This window comes from Mercenaria mercenaria, chromosome 12 (genome assembly GCF_021730395.1).
Source record: "Mercenaria mercenaria strain notata chromosome 12, MADL_Memer_1, whole genome shotgun sequence".
In the NCBI taxonomy this organism is placed as follows: Eukaryota; Metazoa; Mollusca; class Bivalvia; order Venerida; family Veneridae; genus Mercenaria; species Mercenaria mercenaria.
The window spans coordinates 20,086,858-20,112,748 of record NC_069372.1 but is presented as its reverse complement, the minus strand read 5'-3'; the positions used below and the strand labels follow the sequence as shown (position 1 = coordinate 20,112,748).

The 25,891-nt window shown below is 35.8% G+C and overlaps 2 protein-coding genes and 1 pseudogene across 2 annotated transcripts; 1 reads left to right on the top strand and 2 right to left on the bottom strand.

The window, feature by feature from the left end:
• Positions 1-7,442: 7,442 nt before the first annotated feature.
• On the top strand, positions 7,443-14,401 carry LOC123533650 (mitochondrial import inner membrane translocase subunit Tim22-like). Its single transcript, XM_045315385.2, has 3 exons — positions 7,443-7,679; positions 8,027-8,099; positions 13,542-14,401. Exons 1-3 carry the CDS (start codon positions 7,458-7,460, stop codon positions 13,619-13,621), a joined length of 375 nt encoding a protein of 124 aa, XP_045171320.2. The 5' UTR covers positions 7,443-7,457; the 3' UTR covers positions 13,622-14,401.
• A 5,950-nt stretch (positions 14,402-20,351) lies between these two features.
• LOC123533889 (uncharacterized) lies at positions 20,352-23,133 on the bottom strand (annotated as a pseudogene).
• A 141-nt stretch (positions 23,134-23,274) lies between these two features.
• On the bottom strand, positions 23,275-25,084 carry LOC123533890 (uncharacterized). The gene has a single exon (XM_045315846.2). The coding sequence runs from the start codon at positions 25,013-25,015 to the stop codon at positions 23,846-23,848; it is 1,170 nt and encodes a 389-aa protein (XP_045171781.2). The 5' UTR covers positions 25,016-25,084; the 3' UTR covers positions 23,275-23,845.
• Positions 25,085-25,891: the final 807 nt, after the last annotated feature.

The window sequence follows — 25,891 nt, the reverse complement described above, 5'->3', positions numbered from 1 at the left end:
GAAAACAAAAACTGCTATAACAAATATCTGATTTTGTACAATCATAAAATGTTTACAATAAATCTGTTGAATATTCCAGAACATGAACTCTCGTTAACCCGAATTATGTAAGAAATCCCAGAAAATGTGGTTAATTTTACTCTCTATGCGAGATTTCTAGCTGCATAGACATGTGAAGTAAAGGAAACTATTATACATGTTAACAAAAACCCGGTCTACTAGCTATAAACTGTGAGTAGAAGTTTTTCAATATTTTTTGATAAAGTTGTTTAATCTTAAGGAGAATTTCTTTTATAGCCTGTATGCATGTAGTATCTATGTGACTTGAACATATGTTGAATACTCTTATCTAAAACTGGCGGATGGTACTAGTGTTGAGTATTTAATTCTGTAAATAAAATAAGTCATATTCTCGTTAATTTTAACATATTTTTCTCGGTTAAATATAGACAAAAATAAATTTCATACAGTTTATGTCCAGAGGTTTATGTGCATCTGTATAGATATTGTTATCAATATGACGTAGATGGTTTAATCAACATTATGATTTTCATTTTTTTTTTACAGGATGCTGTTCAAGAAAGTAATAATTGAGCGCCTAGCACTGTGGGGCACAGGGAAAAAAAGAAAAGATAGAAAGCTGCAACTTCAGTGAGAAAGAAAACAACCAGACAGAACTAATTCAAGTGAAGAGGAGATGTACTGTAGTAGAGTTTATCTGTCAATCTAAAGCCAGACTCTCTAAGCTCCGCCTACATGTTATATTTAATTGTAGTATGAGTAAGATCTTGATCAGAGTTTAATCAACATGCAATCATAGCTGATCATTAAAATATATATTATCATAGACAGTCTTTATTCATTTAATCTTCCCATGCAGTTATAACTCGGATGCAAGACCCAGACCCCTAGCTCCAAAGTCAAATTCGCACTAAGAGGTCAAAGGTTAACATGGTCCGTTTTAAGTCCGGTCCATAACTCTGCCATCTATGATGGGATAAATCATTTTGAAATAACTTGGCAGAAATGTTCCTCATAATGAGACGACGTTTCAAGGCAAGATCCAGACCTCTAGCTCTAAGGTCAAGGTCACACTTAGAGGTTAAAGGTTAACATGGTCTGTTTCTTGTCTGGTCCATAACTCTGCCATTGATGAAGGGGTTTTAAAATTAATTGGCATAAATGTTCCCTATATTGAGATGCATGTCATTTGGGCATACTACAAAACATGGAGTGGAGTCGTGGAGTGGAGTCATGGAGTGGAGTCAAATTTGGAGTGGAGTGGAGTCAAAATTGGAGTGGAGTCATGGAGTGGAGTCAAATTTGGAGTGGAGTGGAGTCAAAATTGGAGTGGAGTCATGGAGTGGAGTCAAATTTGTTTTATCAATAATATTTATTTATTGATATTTTTATAACTATTCAACATAATAATGCTTTTGTCTTACATTGATTATAGCCACACGGAACAGAGGGCTTGGTCAAATTGTTAATTGTCAGTATATTTTATCTCATTGTTTTTGAAGAGATTTTAAAGCATCACATAGATATGAAATACAAATTTATTTATTTGAGAACAGTTGAAAACAAATCAAAAGGCGGTCAACCCATGGGAACATATTCAAATAGACCACAATATAAAATACTGGTAAAAAGTAATAACCAAGTTTCCAAAACTAAGTTCCAACTGAACAACTGTAGGAGCATGTTCTAATTAGTACTTGATGTATTCTCTGATGGGTTGGATATAATAATAGACATTATTTTTCATAACCTTTATCAGTGAACAAATATAACACTCCTCATCAGTGTTTTTTTTTTTTTTATTGAAGTGTGTTGTTTTTGTTGTTTTACTTAACAAATTTTTCACTTGGCCTTAGATCATTTTCAAAACTTGTTGACAGATTTATTATGAGAACCTTTCAGCCCCATTCTAAATACCAAATATCAATATCAATTTACAAGTTTAATTATCTTATTAGATGAATTATTTCAACAGTATTTAATTTAAAATAAACAAGAGGAATTTATGAGTCAGATAAAATTTAGATATTTAAACTTGTTACATAAATAATTTAATATTTGTGATTATGCATTATTAGTGTTTGAAATTGTTTATGTCCACTGATATTGCAATATTGACTACCGTTTAGCTCGGGTAAATAAAAAAATAAGTAGCATGCATGTTGGTGTGTTAAATTCATTAATTTTATTGCTGACAAAATTTCTATTGTATCAACCCGCGACCTGCAGCCCGAAGCCCGCAATTTTGTGTACATGTATATATTTTGCGGGCTGCAGGTTGCTACAATGAAACATTTTTCCAATATAGCAACCCACAATTTAGTGTTACTGTATTAAATGGTTGCACATTTTTACTCGAAAAATGAGGAGTTGAGTACAATAAGCCTCTGCAATTTTGTCAGGTGTGATGTTGATCGTTGAAAAAATTCTTGTATTTTAAGTTTACACTAATTTCTTTATTTTCGATTGCGAAACAAGTTCTTACAACTTAAGATTAATCGCTAGCGAGACTCATTTCAGATGGAATTAACCTCGAGTTAAGATGTTTTAGTTGTCTTGTAAAATGAAAAACGCAATAAGTGTTTAAAAACAAACTCAAACTCAAACTCATCACAAATTGCTGTATCTCGTTCAAAAATGATAGAATTATGAGATTTCACAAGTTATTCTATTATTCTGAGACCTGGATGCCCAGGTCAAACCGAAGTTATGGTTATTTTTTTATATGCTCCAGTAACCAGCGTGTACACCTCATTCAAAGAATTATTTTTTTATAATTTGGCTTTAACGAATTTTTTATTCCGATGTTACTTTGTTCCCAAAAAATTGCTTTACAGTGTAAAACCGCACTGAAAAATAACCACCAGTTAAGGAACTACACATGGAGTAGCATTATTTATTGAACGACCCTCTGAGTGTCAAAAAGTTAGCAATTTTTGAAATCCATCTGTTTGGGGTGCACAAATTTTAGCAAATTTCTGATTTCCTGACTTATGTAATGATAACACATTGTTATGGTACATTACAATTTTATTTACAAATATCAGCGAATTTTTACAATTTGCCAAAATTTTCACCTTGCTAAGTTTACCACTTCTACGGTATGTTTCTGCACATCCAAAACTGTCTATTACTTGGATTTTTCATTGATTTTCACCATTCTGTGTTTATCACAGGTAGCTAAATACCTTCTGGAAATATATTGGGCAAATAATTTAGTTAATTTATTACTATTTCATCTATGTACACACATATCAAAATAAAATACAATGCACATGTAATCTTAAAATCTCAGCCAAGTTTGATTCTGGGCTACACCTGTATACTGTAAGTCAAGAGTTGTCGGCCCTTCAGTATAACACAATTTGTTACATATCACCTTGTTAGATCTAGTACATTACATGTATCTTGATTTCTTTTGGAATCCTAATCATATTTATATACAATATGAAGTGATCTTAAGATCTAGATCTAGATCAGGAGTGATTACATGGCAAATCAGACTAAAAAGTCTAGCAGAGTCAGAGCTATAAGGCCTTGATCTATAAAAAATAGAATGATTCCCACGTTTACACTTTCATTTCTGTATCAATCCAAATGATATGAAGAATTAAAATCTGGTGCAAGTGTGATGGTAAGATCGTTAAGAAATGGGCTGTTGCTTGTAATGTTTAAAAGAAAATTCTCTTCAAATGGTCACATTGACCTAATGATTCCAATAGCCCCTTCATCCGAGTGGTCTCAAATGCATTTCACAGATAAGAAACATGTATTTTATAAAGTTTCACCTAAAAGTCTGTTACTTTTAATATTAACCAGAAAAGAAAAAAAACAAGAAAAATAACATGTTATCTCCAAGTGATGAACATTTAATATATAAATGCAAATGCCATTTCAAATTTAAATAATAAATCCAGTGCTACATCATAAAATGCTACAAATTGCAGGGGCGTAGGGACGATTTGAGCATTGGGGCGGCGGAGGGGGTTGGTTTGGGAGGGGGTTACCCCCTCCTATGAACGGGGTCCGGGTGACCCCGGGAATTTTTTGCATATAGCTAGAGTAAATGGTGCAATCTGGCGACTTCTTGGACTGCTCAGTATCTGTTGAACATACTCGTTTTTTTTTTCGAGTTTTCACCCCTATTTACAGTTTACTATGTTTAAACACTGTAATGGCGGTACGATGTTAGAACCAGTAATGTCTAAGTAAGGGATCGAGCACAAGACCCTGACTTAAAGGGGTAATCTTATCCTTATAGCATTTTAGTCATTAAATGGCATTATAAAGGTAAAACGCAGTTCACTGTTTTCTTTGAACCATTGAGGGTTGAATGAACGGAGTTTAGGGTTCTTTTTACAAAATGATCGATGGGGCGTGAAAATACAGTGACCTTGTTCGTTGCGGATTATCGATTTTGTACAATACCCTGTCACCAGGGTGATCTAGCAAGGTATCAGCGATATGACAAGATTCTGTGTACATATCAGTCGCCGATACACTTCATGATAAATGGAAGACCGCTGTATTTATTTTCAATTATATTTTCTAGCCTTTTCAAAAATTTACGAGTTCGGCATTTCGCCGCTCCTCGAAATATTGGGGCGGCGGGTGCCGCCCCTGCCGCCCCAGCTCCTACGCCCTTGTAATTGTTTTCATCATTTTTAATTGGAACTGACACCACTATGATAATGCACGTCCTTTCTCCTGTCACTTAAAATGAAAATTAATGTAGGCAACAACCATCCAATATACCCTAATAAAACCTTTAAATATTTAATCAACCGCATGGTAGGTGTTAGAAATACATGGAACTAGAACATAGATATAGACACATCATTTATTTTTTTCAGAAATATATTATATATATACTGACTCGCATTTTCTCTAAAGGGCAATAAATCAATTATTTTGTTAACAGGAATTTAGATGGAGCTTCACAGGCTTAATACAACATTTCAAAATTTTGACTCAATGACTCCACTCCAAATTTGACTCCACTCCTAAATTTGACTCCACTCCAAATTTGACTCCACTCCACGACTCCACTCCAATTTTGACTCCGCTCCACCACTCCACTCCATGACTCCACTCCATGACTCCACTCCATGTTTTGTAGTATGCCTGTCATTTGCAAGACCCGGACCCCTAGCTCCAAGGTCAACGTCACACTTAGAAGTCAAAGGTGTTTCTTGTTTGGTCCATAACTCTACCATTTAATAAGGGATTTGAAAATAATTTGACACAAATGTTAACTATATTGAAAAGGTGTGTCAGGCTAAAGATCTGGGTCAAGGTCATGAAATGATGTGTGGATTTTTTGCGCAGACAACTGTAGCATTCTTGGGCATGCTTCAGGGGCATTTGTCACCAATAGTGACAGCTCTTGTTCATACTATTTTCACATTGCATCTGATAATCTTTCGTATCTCATGGTAGATATATTTAGTATAATTCTTTAAATAAGGCCTATGTTGTAAATGAGCTTTCCTTTCTTTTGTTCAAAGATATTTTTTAATGCCACTGATGATTCATAATTTCAGACATTCTCTTTTTTTCCCCAATCATTATCAAACTTTGTTCTGTGCCAATAATTCTATTTTCTTTTGTCAAAATCAGGATAAGCAGGTGTGTTGGTAGGGTTTTCAGTTGTTGTTTTGGCTGCACTGGAGCTGAAAATGTGGATTTGTAACTGAAGAGTGGTGTTATAGAATCAGTGGTTAATGTAATATAGTAGGAATAGAAAACTCTTGAGTATAACATTATTTTTAGATGTACAAAAGAGAGGAGAATGTTCCTGTAATAGGGTTCTATTATCAAATGTACAACTATATTTTGTCAGTCATCGACATTGATTTACGTTAAAAGCATAGGTAGTTTGTATCTACATGTAATCGATGAATTTAAATTTTGTACCTATATCGCTGATTAAACCCATTGTTCTTTGTTGTCAGTAAGATTTAAGATGATAAATCGACGTGGTAACAGTTCATCTAATGACTTTAATATTCGATTTTGCTACTTTGCATTTTCTGGTACTAACTGGGATTGCCTACGTTTTGCAGACGGCATTATCCTTCTTTATTTCGCTTAAAATCACTTTAGATGTGTTCACTTTAATGAATGAATTAAATGTTTCACAGAGAACTTAGATTTTATTTTATTCATCAGGGCTTTCAGGGACGCTCAATTTTGTGTAATTGGACACATACTTTTTATCTGGGACGCATGCCGAGTCCATCCATAGATTCCCATTGTACGCATACTTTTTCAAGTCAGGCGCCGATAGTAAACAAGAAATACACAAGACTCATGTCAGTATGTTGCATCAACACCTTTGTGAACCGTCATAGCAACGGTATCTAGAAATTGCCAAAAAACAGCTTGTACAGAAATAGTGCAATTTAAACAAATGTATTATAAATTGATATGAATTAGGAACATAAATTTATTCTATAAACTCAAAACACTGAGGCTGTGACAAATTCTTAATGCTGATGTCTGAATTTTCTCATGTCATGATATTTACTATATATTTGGAATTTTAAAGATAAATATCTATCTATCTTCTATCTTCGTGTACTGCTTAACTCCCCTTTCCGGTGTTATTAGCAGATGCGCAGTCAGTGCAAGAATATGTATGAGTTAATTGATAACTGAAATTTAGATAACAGTGTCACAGTGCATGTATTAATTTCATCAGAATTACAGTCTTGTAAGTAATATGTATGACTACAAATTTGTCATACCGGTAGTCACTTTTACTCTTGCATCTAAACTATCAAACTTCTGTAGCTAAAATTGTCATTTTTATGCAAGTACATATGGCTATCATTTATAGGCATATAGCTTTGAAACTTATTTTTTCTTTTTCTAGGTCTTTTACCAAACCATTGGGTCAAGTCCCATAACTCTGACTTGTATTTTGAGCAAATTATGCCCCCTTTTGGACTTAGAAAATCCAGATTAAAGTTTTACATGCAAGTTACTATCTCCAAAACTAATGCAGATATTGAATTGAAACTTCACATGTGTCTTTGGGGTTATAAAACTAGTTGATAGCATTAAGTCCCATAACTCTGACCTGCATTTTGGCCAAATTATGTCCCCTTTTGGACTTAGAAAATCCTGGTTAAAGTTTTGCATGCAAGTACATACAGCTATTACTTAAATGCATATAGATTTGAAACTTATTTTTTTCTTTTTCTAGATCAATTGCCAACCTCACTGGGTCAAATACCATAACACTGACATGTATTTTGGGCAAATTATGCCCCCTTTTGGACTTAGAAAATTCTGGTTAAAGTTTTGCATGCAAGTTACTATCTGCAGAACAAATGTAGATATTAAACTGAAACTTCACATGTGCCTTCGGGGTTATAAAACTAGTTGATTGCATCAAGTCCCATAACTCTGACATGCATTTTGGTCAAATTATGTGCCCTTGTGTTCTTTTGACAGGGTTTGCACTTGGTGGAGCTATCGGTTTGTTTACGGTGGGTATGGATCCAATATCTACTTACACAACAACCACACCAGACCAAACACCATCAACACGTGCAGTACTCAAAGAGATGAAAGTCAGATGTGCATCGTATGGGAAAAACTTTGGCACTATTGGATTTATGTTTGCTGGGACTGAATGTCTACTAGAAAGTGTATGTGTTTAATATATAAGCATGTAATTGTAGCCTAAAGCTTTAAGATAAGATAAGTTTTATTTTAAGTCGGCAAGACATATAACAATACAACATAAGCTCTGACTGAGTTTTTTAACGGACTACAAATCTGTCATCATGGTCATAGTCACTTCTACTCTTACTGGGGAAAAATTTGAAATAAAAAAGATTTTGTGCTGTTGAATGGAAGGGTGTCAGTTCAAATCTCACTGAGATCCAATTTTTTTTTCTTTTTTCATATTTTTTTTTCTTCTTTTTTTGTGTTTTTTTTTTGGGGGTGACAAAAGCATGTTTCCAAAATGCATTTATTGTTGTTTTATTTACAGTATCGTGGGAAGAGTCCCCTGTCAAATGGAACTATCTCAGGAGCTATAGTGGGCGGTGTGTTAGGCTTGAGAGGTATTATTCAATGCATTTTCATGATTGATCTTGATTTTATGCAGAAAAGGGAATATTTAGGACTTAAGAAGACTTTCAGCCCAACAGTTCAGTTTTTAGGGTGACTATATACAAAGTATGGAGAGCTGTCTTGCCCGACCCGGCGTCCTTCCGCTTCAGCACTTTGGTTAAAGTTTTGATGCACTTTCTCTTTATCTCTGCAGTTACTTAATGGATTTGTTAACCAGGTTTTCAACGAAAACCTGAGTTATAAGATTGGGGTATGTCGTTGGTCGGGCGGGCGGTCGGGCGGATGGTGGCGTCAGACTGGTGTTTCCGGTCAGTAACTTCTGTTTCGGTAAAGATATTTGAATAAAACTTGGTATGTATGTAGCTTATATCAAGACAAAGGCTGGGATTGATTTTGGGGTTTCTGGGGTCAAGGTCAATGTCACTGTTACTTAAAATAGAAAAAGGGTTTCCGGTCAATAACTTAACTTAGGAATGAGCTATCATGATGAAACTTGGTGTATAGAAAACTTATATAAAGTTGTAGCTTGGGATTGATTTTGGGGTTTCTGGGATCAAGGTCAAGGTCATTGTTACTAAAAATAGGGTTAGGGTTAGGTTAGGGTTAGGGTTAGCATATCTTCTACATGCATGGAGGGATTTTGATGAAAGTTGGCACAATTGTTCACCATCATGAGACGGAGTGTCATGCGCAAGAACCAGGTCCCTAGGTCTAAGGTCAAGGTCACACTTAGAGGTCAAAGGATACAAGAATGAAAACTTTGTCCGGAGCATATCTTCTTCATGCATAGAGGGATTTTGATGTAACTTGGCACAATTATACACCATCATGAGACGAAGTGTCTTGCGCAGTTCCCTTCTTTAGAATTACTTCCCTTTGTTGTTACTATAAATAGCTTATATTGTAACTTTTTCATTACTAGACGTAGGGAAAAATCGAGATCAGTTTTTAGCCCACCATCATCAGATGGTGGGCTATTCAAATCACTCTGCGTCCGTGGTCCGACGTCCGTCCGTCCGTCCGTCCGTCCTTCCGTTAACAATTTCTCGTTATCGCATCTCCTCAGAAACTACCAGGGGCATTTTGACCAAACTTTGTCAGAATGTTGTATTGGTACTCTAGTTGTGTCCCCCTGAAAATCAGACTGGTTCAACAATTTTTTAGTGAGTTATGGCCCTTTGTTTATTTCTATAATTTACATAGATTTATATAGGGAAAAACTTTGAAAATCTTCTTGTCCAAAACCACAGAGCCTAGGGCTTTGATATTTGGTATGAAGCATCATCTAGTGGTCCTCTACCAAGATGATTCAAATTATTTCCCCGGGGTCTAATATGGCCCCGCCCGGGGGTCACATGGTTTATATAGACTTATATAGGGAAAAACTTTGAAAAACCTCTTGTTCAAAACCATAGGGCCTAGGGCTTTGATATTTTGTATGTGACATCATCTAGTGGTCTTCTACTAAGCTTTTTCAAATTATCCCCCTAGGGTCAAATATGGCCCCGCCCCGGGGGTCACATGGTTTACATAGACTTATATAGGGAAAAACTTTGAATATCTTCTTGCCCAAACCACAAAACCTAGGGCTTTGATATTTGTTATGTAGCATCATCTAGTGGTTCTCTACCAAGTTTGGTCAAATTATCCCCCTAGGGTCAAATATGGCCCCGCCCTGGGGGTCACATGGTTCATATAGACTTATATAGGGAAAAGCTTTTAAAATCTTCTTGTCAGTAACCTACAATATTCAAATTTGGACCACATGTATGGTTTTGAGTGGCAAGATGAACCTTGACATGAGTTGACCTTGGTATTGACCTAGTGACCTACTTTCACATTTCTGTAGCTACAGCCTTCAAATTTGGACCACGTGCATAGTTTTGAGCACTGAAAAAACTTTGACCTTGACATTGACCTAGTGACCTACTTTCACATTTTTGAAGGTACAGGCTTCAAATTTGGACCACATGCATAGTTTTGTGTTCCGAAATGAAATTTGACCTTGATTTTGACCTAGTGACCTACTTTCACATTTCTCGAGCTACAGCCTTCAAATTTGGACCACATGCTTAGTTTTGTGTACCGAAACAAACTTTGACCTTTACATTGACCTAGTGACCTACTTTCACATGTTTGAAGTTACAGGCTTCAAATTTGGACCACATGCATAGTTCTGTGTTCCGAAAAAAATTTGACATTGATTTTGACCTAGTGACCTACTTTCACATTTCTCGAGCTACAGCCTTCAAATTTGGACCACTTGCATAGTTTTGTGTACCGAAACAAACTTTGACCTTTACATTGACCTAGTGACCTACTTTCACATTTTTGAAGGTACAGGCTTCAAATTTGGACCACATGCATAGTTCTGTGTTCCGAAATAAAATTTGACCTTGATTTTGACCTAGTGACCTACTTTCACATTTCTCAAGCTACAGCCTTCAAATTTGGACCACTTGCTTAGTTTTGTGTACCGAAATGAACTTTGACCTTAAGATTGACCTAGTGACCTACTTTCACATTTCTGTAGCTACAGGCTTCAAATTTTAGACCACATGCATAGGATTGTGTACCGAAACAAACTTTGACATTGACCTAGTGACCTACTTTCACATTTCTCAAGCTACAGCCTTCAAATTTGGACCACTTGCATAGTTTTTTGTACCAAAATAAACTGTGACCTTAAGATTGACCTAGTGACATACTTTCACATGTTTGAAGGTACAGGCTTCAAATTTGGACCACATGCATAGTTCTGTGTTCCGAAAAAAATTTGACGTTGATTTTGACCTAGTGACCTACTTTCACATTTCTCGAGCTACAGCCTTCAAATTTGGACCACTTGCATAGTTTTGTGTACCGAAACAAACTTTGACCTTTACATTGACCTAGTGACCTAATTTCACATTTTTGAAGGTACAGGCTTCAAATTTGGACCACATGCATAGTTCTGTGTTCCGAAATAAAATTTGACCTTGATTTTGACCTAGTGACCTACTTTCACATTTCTCGAGCTACAGCCTTCAAATTTGGACCACTTGCTTAGTTTTATGTACCGAAATGAACTTTGACCTTAAGATTGACCTAGTGACCTACTTTCACATTTCTGTAGCTACAGGCTTCAAATTTAGACCACATGCATAGGATTGTGTACCGAAACAAACTTTGACATTGACCTAGTGACCTACTTCCACATTTCTCAAGCTACAGCCTTCAAATTTGGACCACTTGCATAGTTTTTTGTACCAAAATAAACTGTGACCTTAAGATTGACCTAGTGACCTACTTTCAAATTTCTCAAACTACAGCCTTCAAACTTGATGCACATGCACAGTTTTGTGTACAAAGAACTTTGTCCTTGAAATTGATCTAGTGACCTACTTTCACATTTCTCAAGCTACAGCTTTTGAATTTGGACCACATGCACAGTGTTGTGTAAGGAAATGAAATTTGACCTTGAGCTAGTCAGTAAGTCTTGAAATTTGGAACACTCAAAAATGGCACTTTGGTGGGCGCCAAGATCACTCTGTGATCTCTTGTCTGTAGTACAACATGCATGTTACATCCAATTTTGAGGTGTATTTTGACCAATCTCTACCTGGTAAGGATTTCTGTGTGGACTTACAATTTTTTTTTTTTTTTTTTTTTTTTTTAAAGATTAACTTCCCTTAGTTGTTACTATAAATAACTTATATTGTAACTTTTTTATAATTGACCGTAGGGAAAAACCAAGACCACTTTTCTGTGGTACAACGTAGTTGTTACTTTCTAATTTTAGGTGTATTTTAAGGTATCTCTACCTGGTAAGGAGTTTTTTTGTGGACTTAGAAAAACAAAAGAATTACAATGATTACTAAACAACCACAAAATTAAAATTACATCTGCAAATACAGGTGCTAGAGTAAAGAAATTTGCTGTGACGGGCGTATATTGTGACATTCTGGCACTCTTGTTTATTCTTATGAAAAGTGTTGAAAACCTGGTTTCGTGGCATTGCCGCGTTTCTTGTTTCAAACTTAAAATAGTTATTCCTCATCATCACCTACATCAAATGGCACAAGGGCCATAACTCTTCCGCAAATATTTCATGAATTATCCCCCCTTTTGACTTAGAATTTCAGGTTAAAGTTTTGGTGCACTTTCACTCTATCTCAGTAAATACTAAATGGATTTGATTAAAATTTAAAGTAGTTGTTTCACATCATCACCCACATATGACACAAGGTCCATCACTCTGGAACCAGTTTTCCATGAATTATGCCTCCTTTTTACTTAGAATTTCAGGTTAAAATTTTGGTGCACTTTCACTCTATCTCTGTTATTACTAAATTCAAACTTAAAATAGTTGTTCCACATCTTCACGCGCATCATATGACATAAGTGCTATAACTCTTGCACCAATATTTCCTGAATATTATCCCCCTTTTACACGTTCAAAGGTGCTTTTCATAGAGCAAACGCACCACACGGTGTGAAATTCATCCTCTTTTTAGTACAGACGCAGAGAGATCTGACCAGAGGGACAGAGGGAGATAAAGCCCCCAGAACAGATAGAGAGAAATCCTTTTTAGACTTGTCTGGCTAACTTAGCCTAGCTGTTTGCAAATGGACAGTCTAGTTCTTTAACGAGCCCGTGTATAGCACCGGTATACGTGAAGCCATCTTTCCTGGAAAGAACCAGTAAAGGCCTTAAGTTAGGTGGGAGACACTCAAGAGCATTTCAGAAATTTCCAGTGCCTGGACAGGGATCTGAACATCTTTCTTTAAACAATTTTTCTCAAGAGCCCTTAATGGATTTTCACCAAACTTGGTCAGAAGTTTTCCTGCATGGATCTCTCTCAGATTTGTTTAAAGGGATCTATGTTACTGCATTGAAGGGCTAAAAAAGTTAGAAATAGAAAAAAAAAAAACTTTAAAGAACTAATTATGAACCAGTAAATAGATCTGTATTTGTATCTTGCTTGTTATAAATTTCATGCTTTTTGAATGCTAAGAGGATGGCTTTAGATTAAAGAACAATGGATTATAGTTACATACTGTAAGCATGAGATAAGCAACTGTTTTCATAACAATATCCTGTCGTACGAGGTGCACCATGAGAAAACCAACATAGTGCATTTGCGACCAGCATGGATCCAGACCAGCCTGCGCATTCACGCAGTCTGGTCAGGATCCATGCTGTGTGCTTTCAAAGCCTATTGCAATTAGAGAAATTGTTAGCGAACAACATGGATCCTGACCAGCCGCAGACTGTGCAGATGCGCAGGCTGGTCTGGATCCATGCTGGTCGCAAATGCACTATGTTGGCTTTCTCATGGTGCGGCTCATATATGAATAGCTTAAAAATTTTCGGCCTTCGGATGACAGAATATTTGTAATTACTTATATAAAAGTTTATACACTATATAAATGTTCACCATTTTTTACAGCGGGATTAAAGGCAGCGGCTTTTGGAGCGGCAGGTTTCGCAGCATTCTCTACAGTGGTGGATTATTATTTAAGACATTGACCTAGTGGAGAAAATATACTGGAGCAATTTTAAATATATACTGTGATATATCTTGTTGTCTTACATTAAGATGTAAGTCTTCTAAGGTCATTTAAGGATTTGTAATATTCACTCTTAGGCTTTTCAATCAAAAGTGCATGTTAAGGACGTCTACACAAACAAACACTAAACTATGCAGACTTGGGACTATCAGACAATAGAAAAGTGAAATTTTGTATTGAAGTCAGTTAAGGATTCACACTTTAATAGATAAGCAGAACAAGTTTCAAGTGAGTATGGATTAGCTTTAGACCATGACATATTTTATAAAATGCACCAGTTGCGGGTATAATGTTGAAAATGGATGCTGTATGGTAGAACTAAAAGGGAAATGAGAGCATCAGCAAAAAGTACAAAATATTAGAAATGACTGATATGAAAGCTTTTTACTACAGAAATACAAGTACAAAATATTACAAATGATTGATATGAAAGCTTTTCTACAGCAGAAGTACAAATAATGAATAATATGAAAGATCTTCTGCAGCAGAAATACAAGTACAAAATATTACAAATGATTGATACGAAAGCTTTTCTATAGCAGAAGTACAAATAATGATTAATATGAAAGTTCTTCAACAGCAGAAATACAAGTACAAAATATTACAAATGATTAATAGATATTCAACAGTAGATCACATATTATGAAACTTTAGTTTGATTTTCAACTGATATATGATTTCTGTGTCATGATAATGTCTGTTACCATGTTTTTCAGTCAATTAAACAGAAGAATGTGTCCATTATGTTGTGTCATTCAGTGATAAAATGTTGTCAAGGAAGTATTCCTCCAAAATTACGTATTTACCGCTTACCTAATCCAAGGGTTTATGATGGGCTGTGGATGGTGTGTCTTCCGTCATTTACTTAAACATTTTCTGCTGTGAAACTACTGGTCAGATTACACAGAACTAGGTCTGCAGCACCCTAGCATGGACCACTCTCAAGTTGCATTTGACCCATTTTAAATTAGGAACTGCCTTAGCAAAAAGATGGTAAAGTTAATGAACTTATGAAACAATTGTTTTAATTTTAACATAGCATAATGGTATAGGAATTGATCTTCTCTTTACTGAATGTTTAGTTTTGGGATAACTCTGGGACACTTAGTTCGGCTACTAACTACTAAAGAATAAGGAGAGCTATCCTACTCGACTACTCGACTAGGCGTTGGTGTTACACCTTGGTGAAGTTCTTCGTATTAGTCTACATTTTGAAAAAAACTTTGGACATATGGCTTTGAAACTTTCAGCACTTGTGTACCATCACCATTTTTAGTTTTAGGCAAGAGTACATAACTCTATGAAGGATTTTGTTTGAATTATGGCCCCTTCAAATTTACAAATCTTGGTTAAGTTTTTTTGTACCAGTTCATATTTTGTGTAAACTGTTTTACATTATGGCTTTGGAACTTTAAACTTGTTTATTATAACAGAATATATCTGCAGGCAAGAGTACGTAACTCTTTCAAGCATTTTGGTTGAATTGTGGCCCTTCTTTGACTTGGAAATTTGTTCCGTTTTCATACAAGTCCATGTTTTGTCAAAACTATTTGACTTGTGGCTTTGAAACTTTGAACACTTGTCCATCGTCATGATCTCCATCTTTAATCAAGGGTATGTAGCTATGTCAAAGATATTTGGCTGAATTTTGGCCCTTTTTGGACATGGAAATCATTTAAGTTTTTCAAACCAGTCCATATTTTTTTCTTAAGATGTTTGACTTATGACTGTGTAACTTTGAACATGTGTTTACAATTACAGTCTCCACATGTAAGCAAGACTACATAACTAGGACAAGGATTTTGGTTCAGTTATGGCCCTTTTTTTGACAAAGAAATTAGAAACCTGAAAATCAATGGTAATATTTTGACCCCATACTTAATCACTTCTTCGGATAGTCCAGTGTGCTGTCAACAAACAGGTCTTGTGTATAAATCAGTCTAAGTTTTAGAAGTATGTAAAGTCATCCACTGTCAGTCTTAGTTAATGGTATTATTTTGAAGGTTAAATAACCAAACCAGTCAGAAAATATATAAAACATTAATGAGCTGTGCCATGAGAAAACCAACATAGTGGGTTTGCGACCAGCATGGATCCAGACCAGCCTGCGCATCCGCGCAGTCTGGTCAGGATCCATGCTGTTCGCTAACAGTTTCTCTAATTCCAATAGGCTTTGAAAGCTAACAGCATGGATCCTGACCAGACTGCGTGGATGCACAGGCTGGTCTGGATCCATGCTGGTCGCAAACCCACTATGTTGGTTTTCTCATGGTGCGGCTTATTTACATATTTGTTTTGCTTTTACCTCTGGAAAAGACCTGTTTACTTTTGATGCTTTCATGTATCATTTATCAAGTACCATTACTTAAAATTAGCCAGTAACTCCAAAGAGTGGCATCGGTGGCATATGAGTTTTTCAAACATTTGTAGTTTTACCTGCAATATAATGAGTTTTTACTATCAATTTTGGCAATATTATGTTCCTGTTATTTTGTATCTCAATAAATGTCCTGCTTTCTTACCTGATTTGGCTGTCGAGACTCCATCGCTTTTGCCTAATTGTCTGTGTTTCTTGTTAAGTACTTGACATTTGGCGGTTTGGGAAATCGTAGGCCTGCTTTACTGCCATATGACACCATCAAACCAGGTCATTACTTACAAATATTTTTCTTATATTCAATCGAACACCTTATTTGCGACAGCTAAAGCAGTCAAAAGGATCATGTGCTGAATTAACCGTCTTCTATCGCTTGGTTCATCCTTCAATGGATGGAACTGTTCCCACTCCGCCATTATCGCAGAGATGTGGTAGTAACACTTAGTCATTACACATTAGTTTTTAGCTCGACTATTCGAAGAATAGGGGAGCTATCCTACTCGCCCCTGCGTGAGTGTGAGCGTCACACAAATGTTAAAGTTTGCGTACCACCCCAAATATTTTCAAAGTCTATTGAGATATTGCTTTCATATTTTGCATACTTGTTTACCATCATGACCCCAGTCTGTAAAAAGGAGGAGGCAACTCTATCAAGCATTTTGACTGAATTATGGCCCCTTTTCAACTTAGAATAAATGTTAAAGTTTGCGTACCATCCCAAATATTTTCCAAGTCCATTGAGATATTGCTTTCATATTTTGCATACTTGTTTAACATCATGACCCCAGTCTGTAAAAAGGAGGAGGCAACTCTATCAAGCATTTTGACTGAATTATGGCCCCTTTTCGACTTAGAATAAATGTTAAAGTTTGCGTACCACCCCAAATATTTTCAAAGTCCATTGAGATATTGCTTTCATATTTTGCATACTTGTTTACCATCATGACCCCAGTCTGTAAAAAGGAGGAGGCAACTCTATCAAGCATTTTGACTGAATTATGGCCCCTTTTCGACTTAGAATAAATGTTAAAGTTTGCGTACCACCCCAAATATTTTCAAAGTCCATTGAGATATTGCTTTCATATTTTGCATACTACTAGTTTACCATCATGACCCCAGTCTGTAAAAAGGAGGAGGCAACTCTATCAAGCATTTTGACTGAATTACGGCCCCTTTTCGACTTAGAATATGCTTATTGTAATGTTAAAGTTTTACTCATAGCTTATATTATACTATCAAGCACTGAGAATAGTCGAGCGCGCTGTCCACTGACAGCTCTTGTTATTTTCTGTTAGTAGTGTTTGGGACAGGACACTGCATTTCATGTTGTAACAAATTGTTAAGGTATGGCGTTAACAATTTACAAACAAACAAACAACAACCCTTCCCCCCCACCCATATTTTAATGACACTATTGTTCTGTTGTAAAATCAATTTATATGCAATATGCCATTGAAAAGGCTGTTGCTTAAAATGGTAGTAGTAGGTTAAAATGCAGTAATTCGATCCAAAATGTGCTTCCGTGGTGTAGTCGAAAGAAGTCCCTAATAAATAGATCCTAATTTTTTCATTTTTCGCGCATTTGCAAGTAAATCGGGGGCCAGATGGGCATTATTTCACTCGTGGAATGAATTTTACATAAAATAGGACATGTTTCATGCTAATACTCGCATGTTTTCGAGTTGTTTACTTGAAAACGAAAGTAGGGTGTTTATTCTGGGGACCGCTTTCTGAAATGTGGCAATATGAGGGTACCTGACTTCAGTTGACTTGCATTTCACTGCATACTATTCAACACCCATTTTTCTTTTCGTTTTCTTGAAGCAAATGTATGGATATCTTGTGGAAAATAGGTCTACGACGGAGTGAAAATCTAGAAACTGTAACAAAATTGTTCTGAAGTAGCTGAATTTTATATGAAACAAAGAACAATTTCTTTTATTGGTATATAGCCTAGTACGAGCATCTGAAATTTTATGAATGCATCCGTATATCGATCTGGATAAATCATATTGTTGAAACACCCCCTTTCCCTCGAGGCTTTATTTAGACGCCGTAATAAATAGAAATTAATTAAATGAAAATCTCATGTCGGTCAATAGCTATACATAGCTAATGTTGTCTGTATATTAACACTGACTTTAAATAAAATTTGTATCTTGTAAATAATGGACGTAGGGGCACCTGGGGTCTTCCTCCACCATCAAAGCTGGAAACTCGCCATATGACCTAAAATGTGTCGGTGCGACGTTAAACCCAACCAAAAAAAAAATTGTCATTGTTTTTAGCTCACCTGAGCAATGCTCAGGTGAGTTTTTCTGATCGCTCGATGTCCGGCGTCTGTCGTCTGTCAACATTTAGCTTGTGTATGCGATAGAGGCTGTATTTTTCAATTAATCTTCATGAATGTTGGTCAGAATGATAACCTTGATGAAATCTAGGCCGAGTTCGAAAATGGGTCATCTCGGATCAAAAACTAGGACACTAGGTCAAATCAAAGAAAAACCTTGTGTATGCGATAGAGGCTGTATTTTTCAATTATTCTTCATGAATATTGATCAGAATGATAACCTTGATGAAATCTAGGCCGAGTTCGAAAATGGGTCATGTCGGGTCAAAAACTAGGTCACTAGGTCAGATCAAAGAAAAACCTTGTGTATGCGATAGAGGCTGTATTTTTCAATTGATCTTCATGAATATTGGTCAGAATGATAACCTTGATGAAATCTAGGCAGAGTTCGAAAATGGGTCATGTCGGGTCAAAAACTAGGTCACTAGGTCAGATCAAAGAAAAACCTTGTGTATGCGATAGAGGCTGTATTTTTCAATTGATCTTCATGAATATTGGTCAGAATGATTGCCTTGATGAAATCTAGGCCGAGTTCGAAAATGGGTCATCTCGGGTCAAAAACTAGGGCACTAGGTCAAATCAAAGAAAAACCTTTTGTATGCGATAGAGGCTGTATTTTTCAATTATTCTTCATGAATACTGGTCAGAATGATAACCTTGATGAAATCTAGGCCGAGTTCGAAAATGGGTCATCTGGGGTCAAAAACTAGGTCACTAGGTCAAATCAAGGAAAAACCTTGTGTATGCGATAGAGGCTGTATTTTTCAATTGATCTTCATGAATTTTGGTCAGAATGATTACCTTGATGAAATTTAGACCAAGTTCGAAAATGGGTCATCTGGGATCAAAAACTAGGCCACTAGGTCAAATCAAAGAAAAACCTTGTGTATGCAATAGAGGCTGTATTTTTCAACTGATCTTCATGAAATTTAGCCAGAATGATTAACTTGATAAAATCTAGGCCGAGTTCGAAAATGGGTCATCTTGGATCAAAAACTAGGTCACTAGGTCAAATCGAAGAAAAACATCTTGTATGCAATAGAGGATGTATTTTTCAATTGATCTTCATGAAATTTGGTCAGAGTGATTGCCTTGATGAAATCTAGGTCGAGTTTGAATATGGGTTATCTGAGGTCAAAAACTAGGTCACTAGGTCAAATTAAAGAAAAATCTTGTGTATGCGATAGAGACTGTTTTTTTCAATTGATTTTTATGAAATTTGGTCAGGATGATTGCCTTAATGAAATCTAGGTCGAATTTGAATATGGGTCATCTGAGGTCAAAAACTAGGTCACTTGGTCAGATCAAAGAAAAAACTTGTGTATGTGGTAGAGGCTGTATTTTTCAATTGATCTTCATGAATTTTGGTCAGAATGATTGCCTTGATAAAATCTAGGTCGAGTTTGAACATGGGTCATCTAGGGTCAAAAACTAGGTCATATCTAAGAAAATGCTTGTTTTATCGCAAGAGACCAATTTTTTGGTCCAATCTTAATGAAAATTGGTCAGAATATTTGTTTCCATGAAATCACTAGGTCAAACATGTTTTACACTGTTATGGTGTGTTTCTTAGGTGAGCGACCTAGGGCCATCTTGGCCCTCTTGTTTAAATACACTACTGACTCCAATCCATTTGATTAATCAGTTCAGTTTGATCAATCATTCCAATTAAAATAAAAATAAAATTAATCATAATGATACGACTTATATTTATATTGCGCAAAGTTTTCGTCTTAAAAAGGATATGACAAAATGGTAACTGTATAGTGTTAAAGACCCACAACGACCTAGTGACCTACTTTTTTCACCCACAAAACCTGCATGAAAATCATTCTTATTAGGTGGACAATTTAGGGCCTTCCTGAATAAATGTGTTTTCACAACTTCATCTGCAAACTTATTCAGTCAATCTCTTTTCAGCATAGTTTTAAGAATATAGTCTTACACTGTAGAAACAAAATGTGATTGAAATTTAACTAAATACACTGATTTATGTACATATTGTTACATTAATTCAATAAAATGTTAAGACATTAAACACGTTTTTTTTTGTCTTGGCCTAATATATGTCACTGTCAGTTTGAAACTAAATTCTTGTATATCTCATATTTTTCATGCAAATTGTGTATAATTACCATCATGGCAATACATTTATTTTGTGGTGCGTCTTTAAGCGTAAAGTTCAGTTGTTCTTACGAGTGTCACAATGGGTCAGGATTAATACTTTATTTAGATATTTGTTTATACAATATATCAGTATATATCTGACACGTGACTATACAGCAAAGGGACCATCAGTATAATGCAGTCTTTAATTGTTGAACAAAACTTGTGTTAAACTTAAAATATGCCTTACAGGTGGTCTTTGATGTTTTCTTTCATGTCAACATTGAATATATGAACCTAAAACCTTAAAAGTATATACATGCAGCAAAATAATTCTTATACAAATATTGTAACAGTAAGAAAGAGGAAACAACGAAACAAATTTATCACATTATACTATTTATAATATAATGTTTCACTGCCATTTCAGCACTGCTCTACATTACGATGTAAAATCATTTACTAAATTTTGCAATCGACTTCTGCACTAGTCTTGAGGACTGTGCAAAAGACACACCGGTTTCGACAGCTCCAAAAGCCCCAGACGAAGAGGAACTGCATGCTGTAGCGGTGGATCTTCCAAAAAGCGACGCCCCAAATCCACATGCACTTGCAGGCCTTCCGAATAAAGTTCCTATACCCGATCCTGTATTCTTTTCCTTAAAACTTCCTCTTATTTCTGTTAGAGTCTTCATTTTAGAGTATTTCTTTGCATCAGGTGAATCCAGTACGCTACTAAGCTCAGTATTGTCCATTTGCAACTGAACTGCTTGTTGGCCACGTGCTTTCCATCTTCCGTGAAGTAAACCGGAAACGGTGTGCTCGTTCACATCTTCTCCGGCTTCCACTCGGGTTTGCACTTCAGCATCTACCTCTGCCATTAATTGATTTAAGGATAATTCCTCGTGTGCGCCACAATAATAACTGTTGAAAGTACTTGAGCTTTTCGCATAGGGACGTATTGTCCGCCAGTGATGTACGCCAAGGCCATGAAAAAGTCTTTGTATGGAGATATGCTGGGTTCACAACCAGCTACATATAAAGTTATTCCTTTTTCTGCAAGCTGACGTGAGACGACCACGGGATCTATTCCATCTGGACACCCATCTGGAAACCCATCACTTCTACAGCCAAGCCCATGAGGCGGTGCGTCAGAAATACATACGCAAATCTTTGTTGCCTCTTCTCTCCAGCTTAGCTTCAGAAGGTCATGAAGGGCATCAGCCACTGCTTCCGGCGTGTCTCCCCCACCAGTAGCAGAACAGTCACTTAACCAACCTTTCATTATTCTAGGCGAATGTGTAAAGTCGTGGCAACGAGTTACGAATGTAGAATCTTCCGGGGGTGATCGCGATATTCTACGAGAGCCAGTCGTACATCACTTTTCTTCACTCGCCACTATTCCTTCAACATTTTGTATATATTGTCCCTGGCCTCGTCAATATAAGACTGCTACTGCCCGTACAATCCATAGCGAAAGCTAAATCCAAATACTTAGTTTCGTTTTCAGTGTTTAGTTCTTTCAATTTGTCAATTTTTTCTGACATTTTCCTTAGCTTCCCAGGGGTGGTATTAAGCGTTTGTCTGAAAACACTATCATCCTTCCGCTTTCTTCTAGTATTCATGTTTAAATGAGTAAAATATCACAAGTAAAAGAAAAATGTCAGTTTGTTTATTTACTAACACTATTCGGATACCTTCCCGTTTGTGAATACAGTGCTATTTATAGATATAGACAGGTCAGGCGTTTCGCAATCGATCTTAAATGTGCAACGCAGTACAGAGAGGATACGGAAATACCCGATGTTTCACGACTGATTCCACTATATTGTCAGAATATCGGATATTAACAATGCTTATATATGCATTTTTATACCCTGGTTTTCAGTTAGATTTTGATATGTATATCAACATTTTTATTGATGAACAAAAATACATACATGTAGTCGCATAAAACTAATATAGTTATTGTGTATTTTTGTTCTATTTATACATACGCCTGATCTTGGATAAGAAAAGATATACACTATCAGGCCTCAGAAAGAAAGCAATATACTCTACGTATTACTAACACTTATAAATAATTCATTCTACAATGTGTAGAAATAACAGAAGTTTATAAATGTGTGTGATCTTATTAAATTGTCATCAACCACTACGACTTGGCAGTTCCTGTTATTTTGATACGCACTACAAACTTGTAGCAATGACAGCTGTAGTTTAAAGAAACGTACTTTATAAGTTCAAACTTTGTATCAAGCACTAAATTGAATATGCTAAATTATCTGCCTATTTATTGTCTATTATTTTACTAACAGCGACATTTTGTAATATATAGCGATATATAGAAATAAATTTAGGATATTGATATATGTACCTATTGTCTATCAGATAACTAAGGTAAAATAATCTATTGATTATGTGTCATATCTCTCAATAAACATTTAACTGAACTAGCAGGTCTGGTTCAAGGTCGGCAGATATTTAAAGAGATGATTCTGTGTATTAAAATAATACCCGTCTACTTGGTTATTTGTTTGATTTAACATCGATTTTTTCAACAGCTATGAACCAGTAGTCATTTTACCTTAAGACTGAATATTAATGTAAGAAAACTTATCGACCTTCGCAAGAGTAAACATCAAAATAAACGATACGAAGCAAAGGACAAAATATACAAAAGATTCAACTATGATTGGTAAAACAGGCATGATAATTAGTGTCTAAATCAATTTCAAGCATAAAAAGACTGGATATTAAATGATAACAAACATATTGATATTCTAGTAATGCAAATACAGTAAGCAGATGTATTATGAAAATATATAACTAGTTTGACTTAAAGTACCCATCATCTACTGACAATTAATTACTGATCAATTAATGACAATTAAGAAAATGTTCTTATCACCATTGCCCATCATCGATATGAACGCTGCTCAATATAAATCTTTAAAGTGTGCACATACTTCATAATTGTTCTCGAAGTACAATATCTGAGTTTACCACTTTTTGCATTGATGAATCAAATAGATCAGGATTTTAACAGGAATTTAGTCTCAACATTTTACAGTCCGGACATATTATCACAAAGAAAAATACGACCAGTATATATGTAAAGATAAATCATCATTTTAAAATGTTCACATTTAAAAAATGTTTGAAACATAAACATTTCAATACAATTAAGAAACATTAATATGGCATTTGTAAAGTCTTTTGAAGTGTTGTGACATAAACAAATCAACATATTTTGTATTTCATAAAATACAACTCAATTCACAAAAATGTTTTTGACGATCACTACAATACACGAAGATGAGATTGTTTCATATCTGTAAATGATACATTTATTTCTTGTGTTTTGCCATAGCTTTTTTCACTAGCCTCGAAGATTGTGCGATTGTTACTTCTGTTTTAACAGTTTCGTACTCATCATCTGATGGTATACCGCGGGGTATCGACTCTGGTTCCGCTTTATCGCCGCTTTCTGTATATCCACCAAACCAACTTCCGATCCAGTTTAATATCCCACCACCACTCCCTTTCGTAGCAGGTTTTAGTGAATACTCAGCAGCGTCGCACGAAGATCTCGTGCTTAAAGTTGGCTTTGCTTTGAAATTTGTTCTCACCTCTGATAGAGATTTAAATTTAGAATAAGTCTTTGCTTCTGGTGAAGACAAAACCGTGCCAAGTTCAGCTTTATTCATTTGAAGTTGAGCTACGCATTCACCTCGTGATCTCCACCGTTCATGCATGAGGTCAGATACCTCTTCCTCGTTGAAATCTTCGCCGGCCTGAACTCTGTTTTGCACTTCAGCATCTACCTCTGCCATTAACTGATTCAAGGAAAGTTCCTCCTGGGCACCACCAATAATAACTTTCGAAAGAACTTGTGCCTTCCGCATAGGAACATACTGTCCGCCTGTGATATAAGCTACAGCCATGAAGAAGTCTTTGTATGGAGATATACTAGGCTCACAACCTGCAATATATATCGTTATTCCCTTTTTTGCTAGCTGATGTGCTACAACCATGGGATCTATTCCATCTGGACAACCGTTAGGAAATCCATCACCTCCACACCCAAGCCCGTGCGGAGGTGCGTCAGAAATACATACACAAATCTTTGTTGCCTCCTCCCTCCAGCTTAGCTTCAGAAGGTCATGAAGCGCATCAGCCACTGCTTCCGGCGTGTCTCCCCCACCAGTAGCAGAACAGTCACTTAACCAACCTTTCATAGTTTTAGACGAAGGTGTGAAGTCATGGCAACGAGTTACGAATGTAGAATCTTGTGGAGGATGATCGCGATATTCGACGAGAGCCAGTCTTACATCACTTTTCTCACTCGCCACTATTTCTTCCACAATTTTACGAATATTATTTTTAGCCTCATATATATAGGAGCCCATACTGCCCGTACAATCCATGGCAAATGCTAGGTCCAAATTTTTGCTGTCGTGTTTAGCAAGCTGTGGTTTGTCCACTTTTTCTACCTCAATTTTACTTTTCCCCGACATTTTTTCGAGTAGATATCTACTATGTAGCTTCAAATAATTAAATACTTTATCATGCCTTCCTTCTATTTATTTATACTACGTAAACACGCAATGTTCAAATACGTGGCGGGTTTTTCTAACATTTTGTCTATTTATAGCGATTAACGTATCATTTATTTGTAGATATGAACGAAATTAAACTAATCATTCCTTTATTTAGTCCTGACTGAAAATCGTACCAAACTAATATTGTTTATGTGGTTGTATCAAATTAACCGTACCCGTACCTGAATTTTACTGTTAAGAAAACGAAGACATTAAAAATTAAACAAAAGTCATAAAATACTAGTCAGAGTTACCTGCTCCAATAAATTAAACATTGATATACAGGTATAGTAGTCGCAACTTGACCGCGATGGTTGACCTTAGGCTGATTATTCATATCGATTATTTCATTGTAGAAATCAAGGGTGCTTAGGGTAGCCGTGTATATTTATATTGAATTAGTTTGTATACAGTTCTGTATCAAAGTATATATATAGTAGTCGCAACTTGACCGCGATGGTTGACCTTAGGCTGATTATTCATATCGATTATTTCATTATAGAAATCAAGGGTGCTTATGGTAGCCGTGTATATTGATATGGAATTAGTTTGTATACAGTGCAGTATCAAAGTATATATACTTACATTTGATCAGTTAAAACCTTCCAATACAATAATTTATAATTACACAAATTTATATTTCCTTTTTCTCGTGCAGTTCGTGTTTTACGTACACTCCTTTTCAATAATAGGTTGTGCCTCATTATGTATTATAATACAAAGGTCAACCATCGGGGTCAAGTTGCGTCCACTATACTTACATTTGACCAGTTAAACCTTTCCAGTACACTA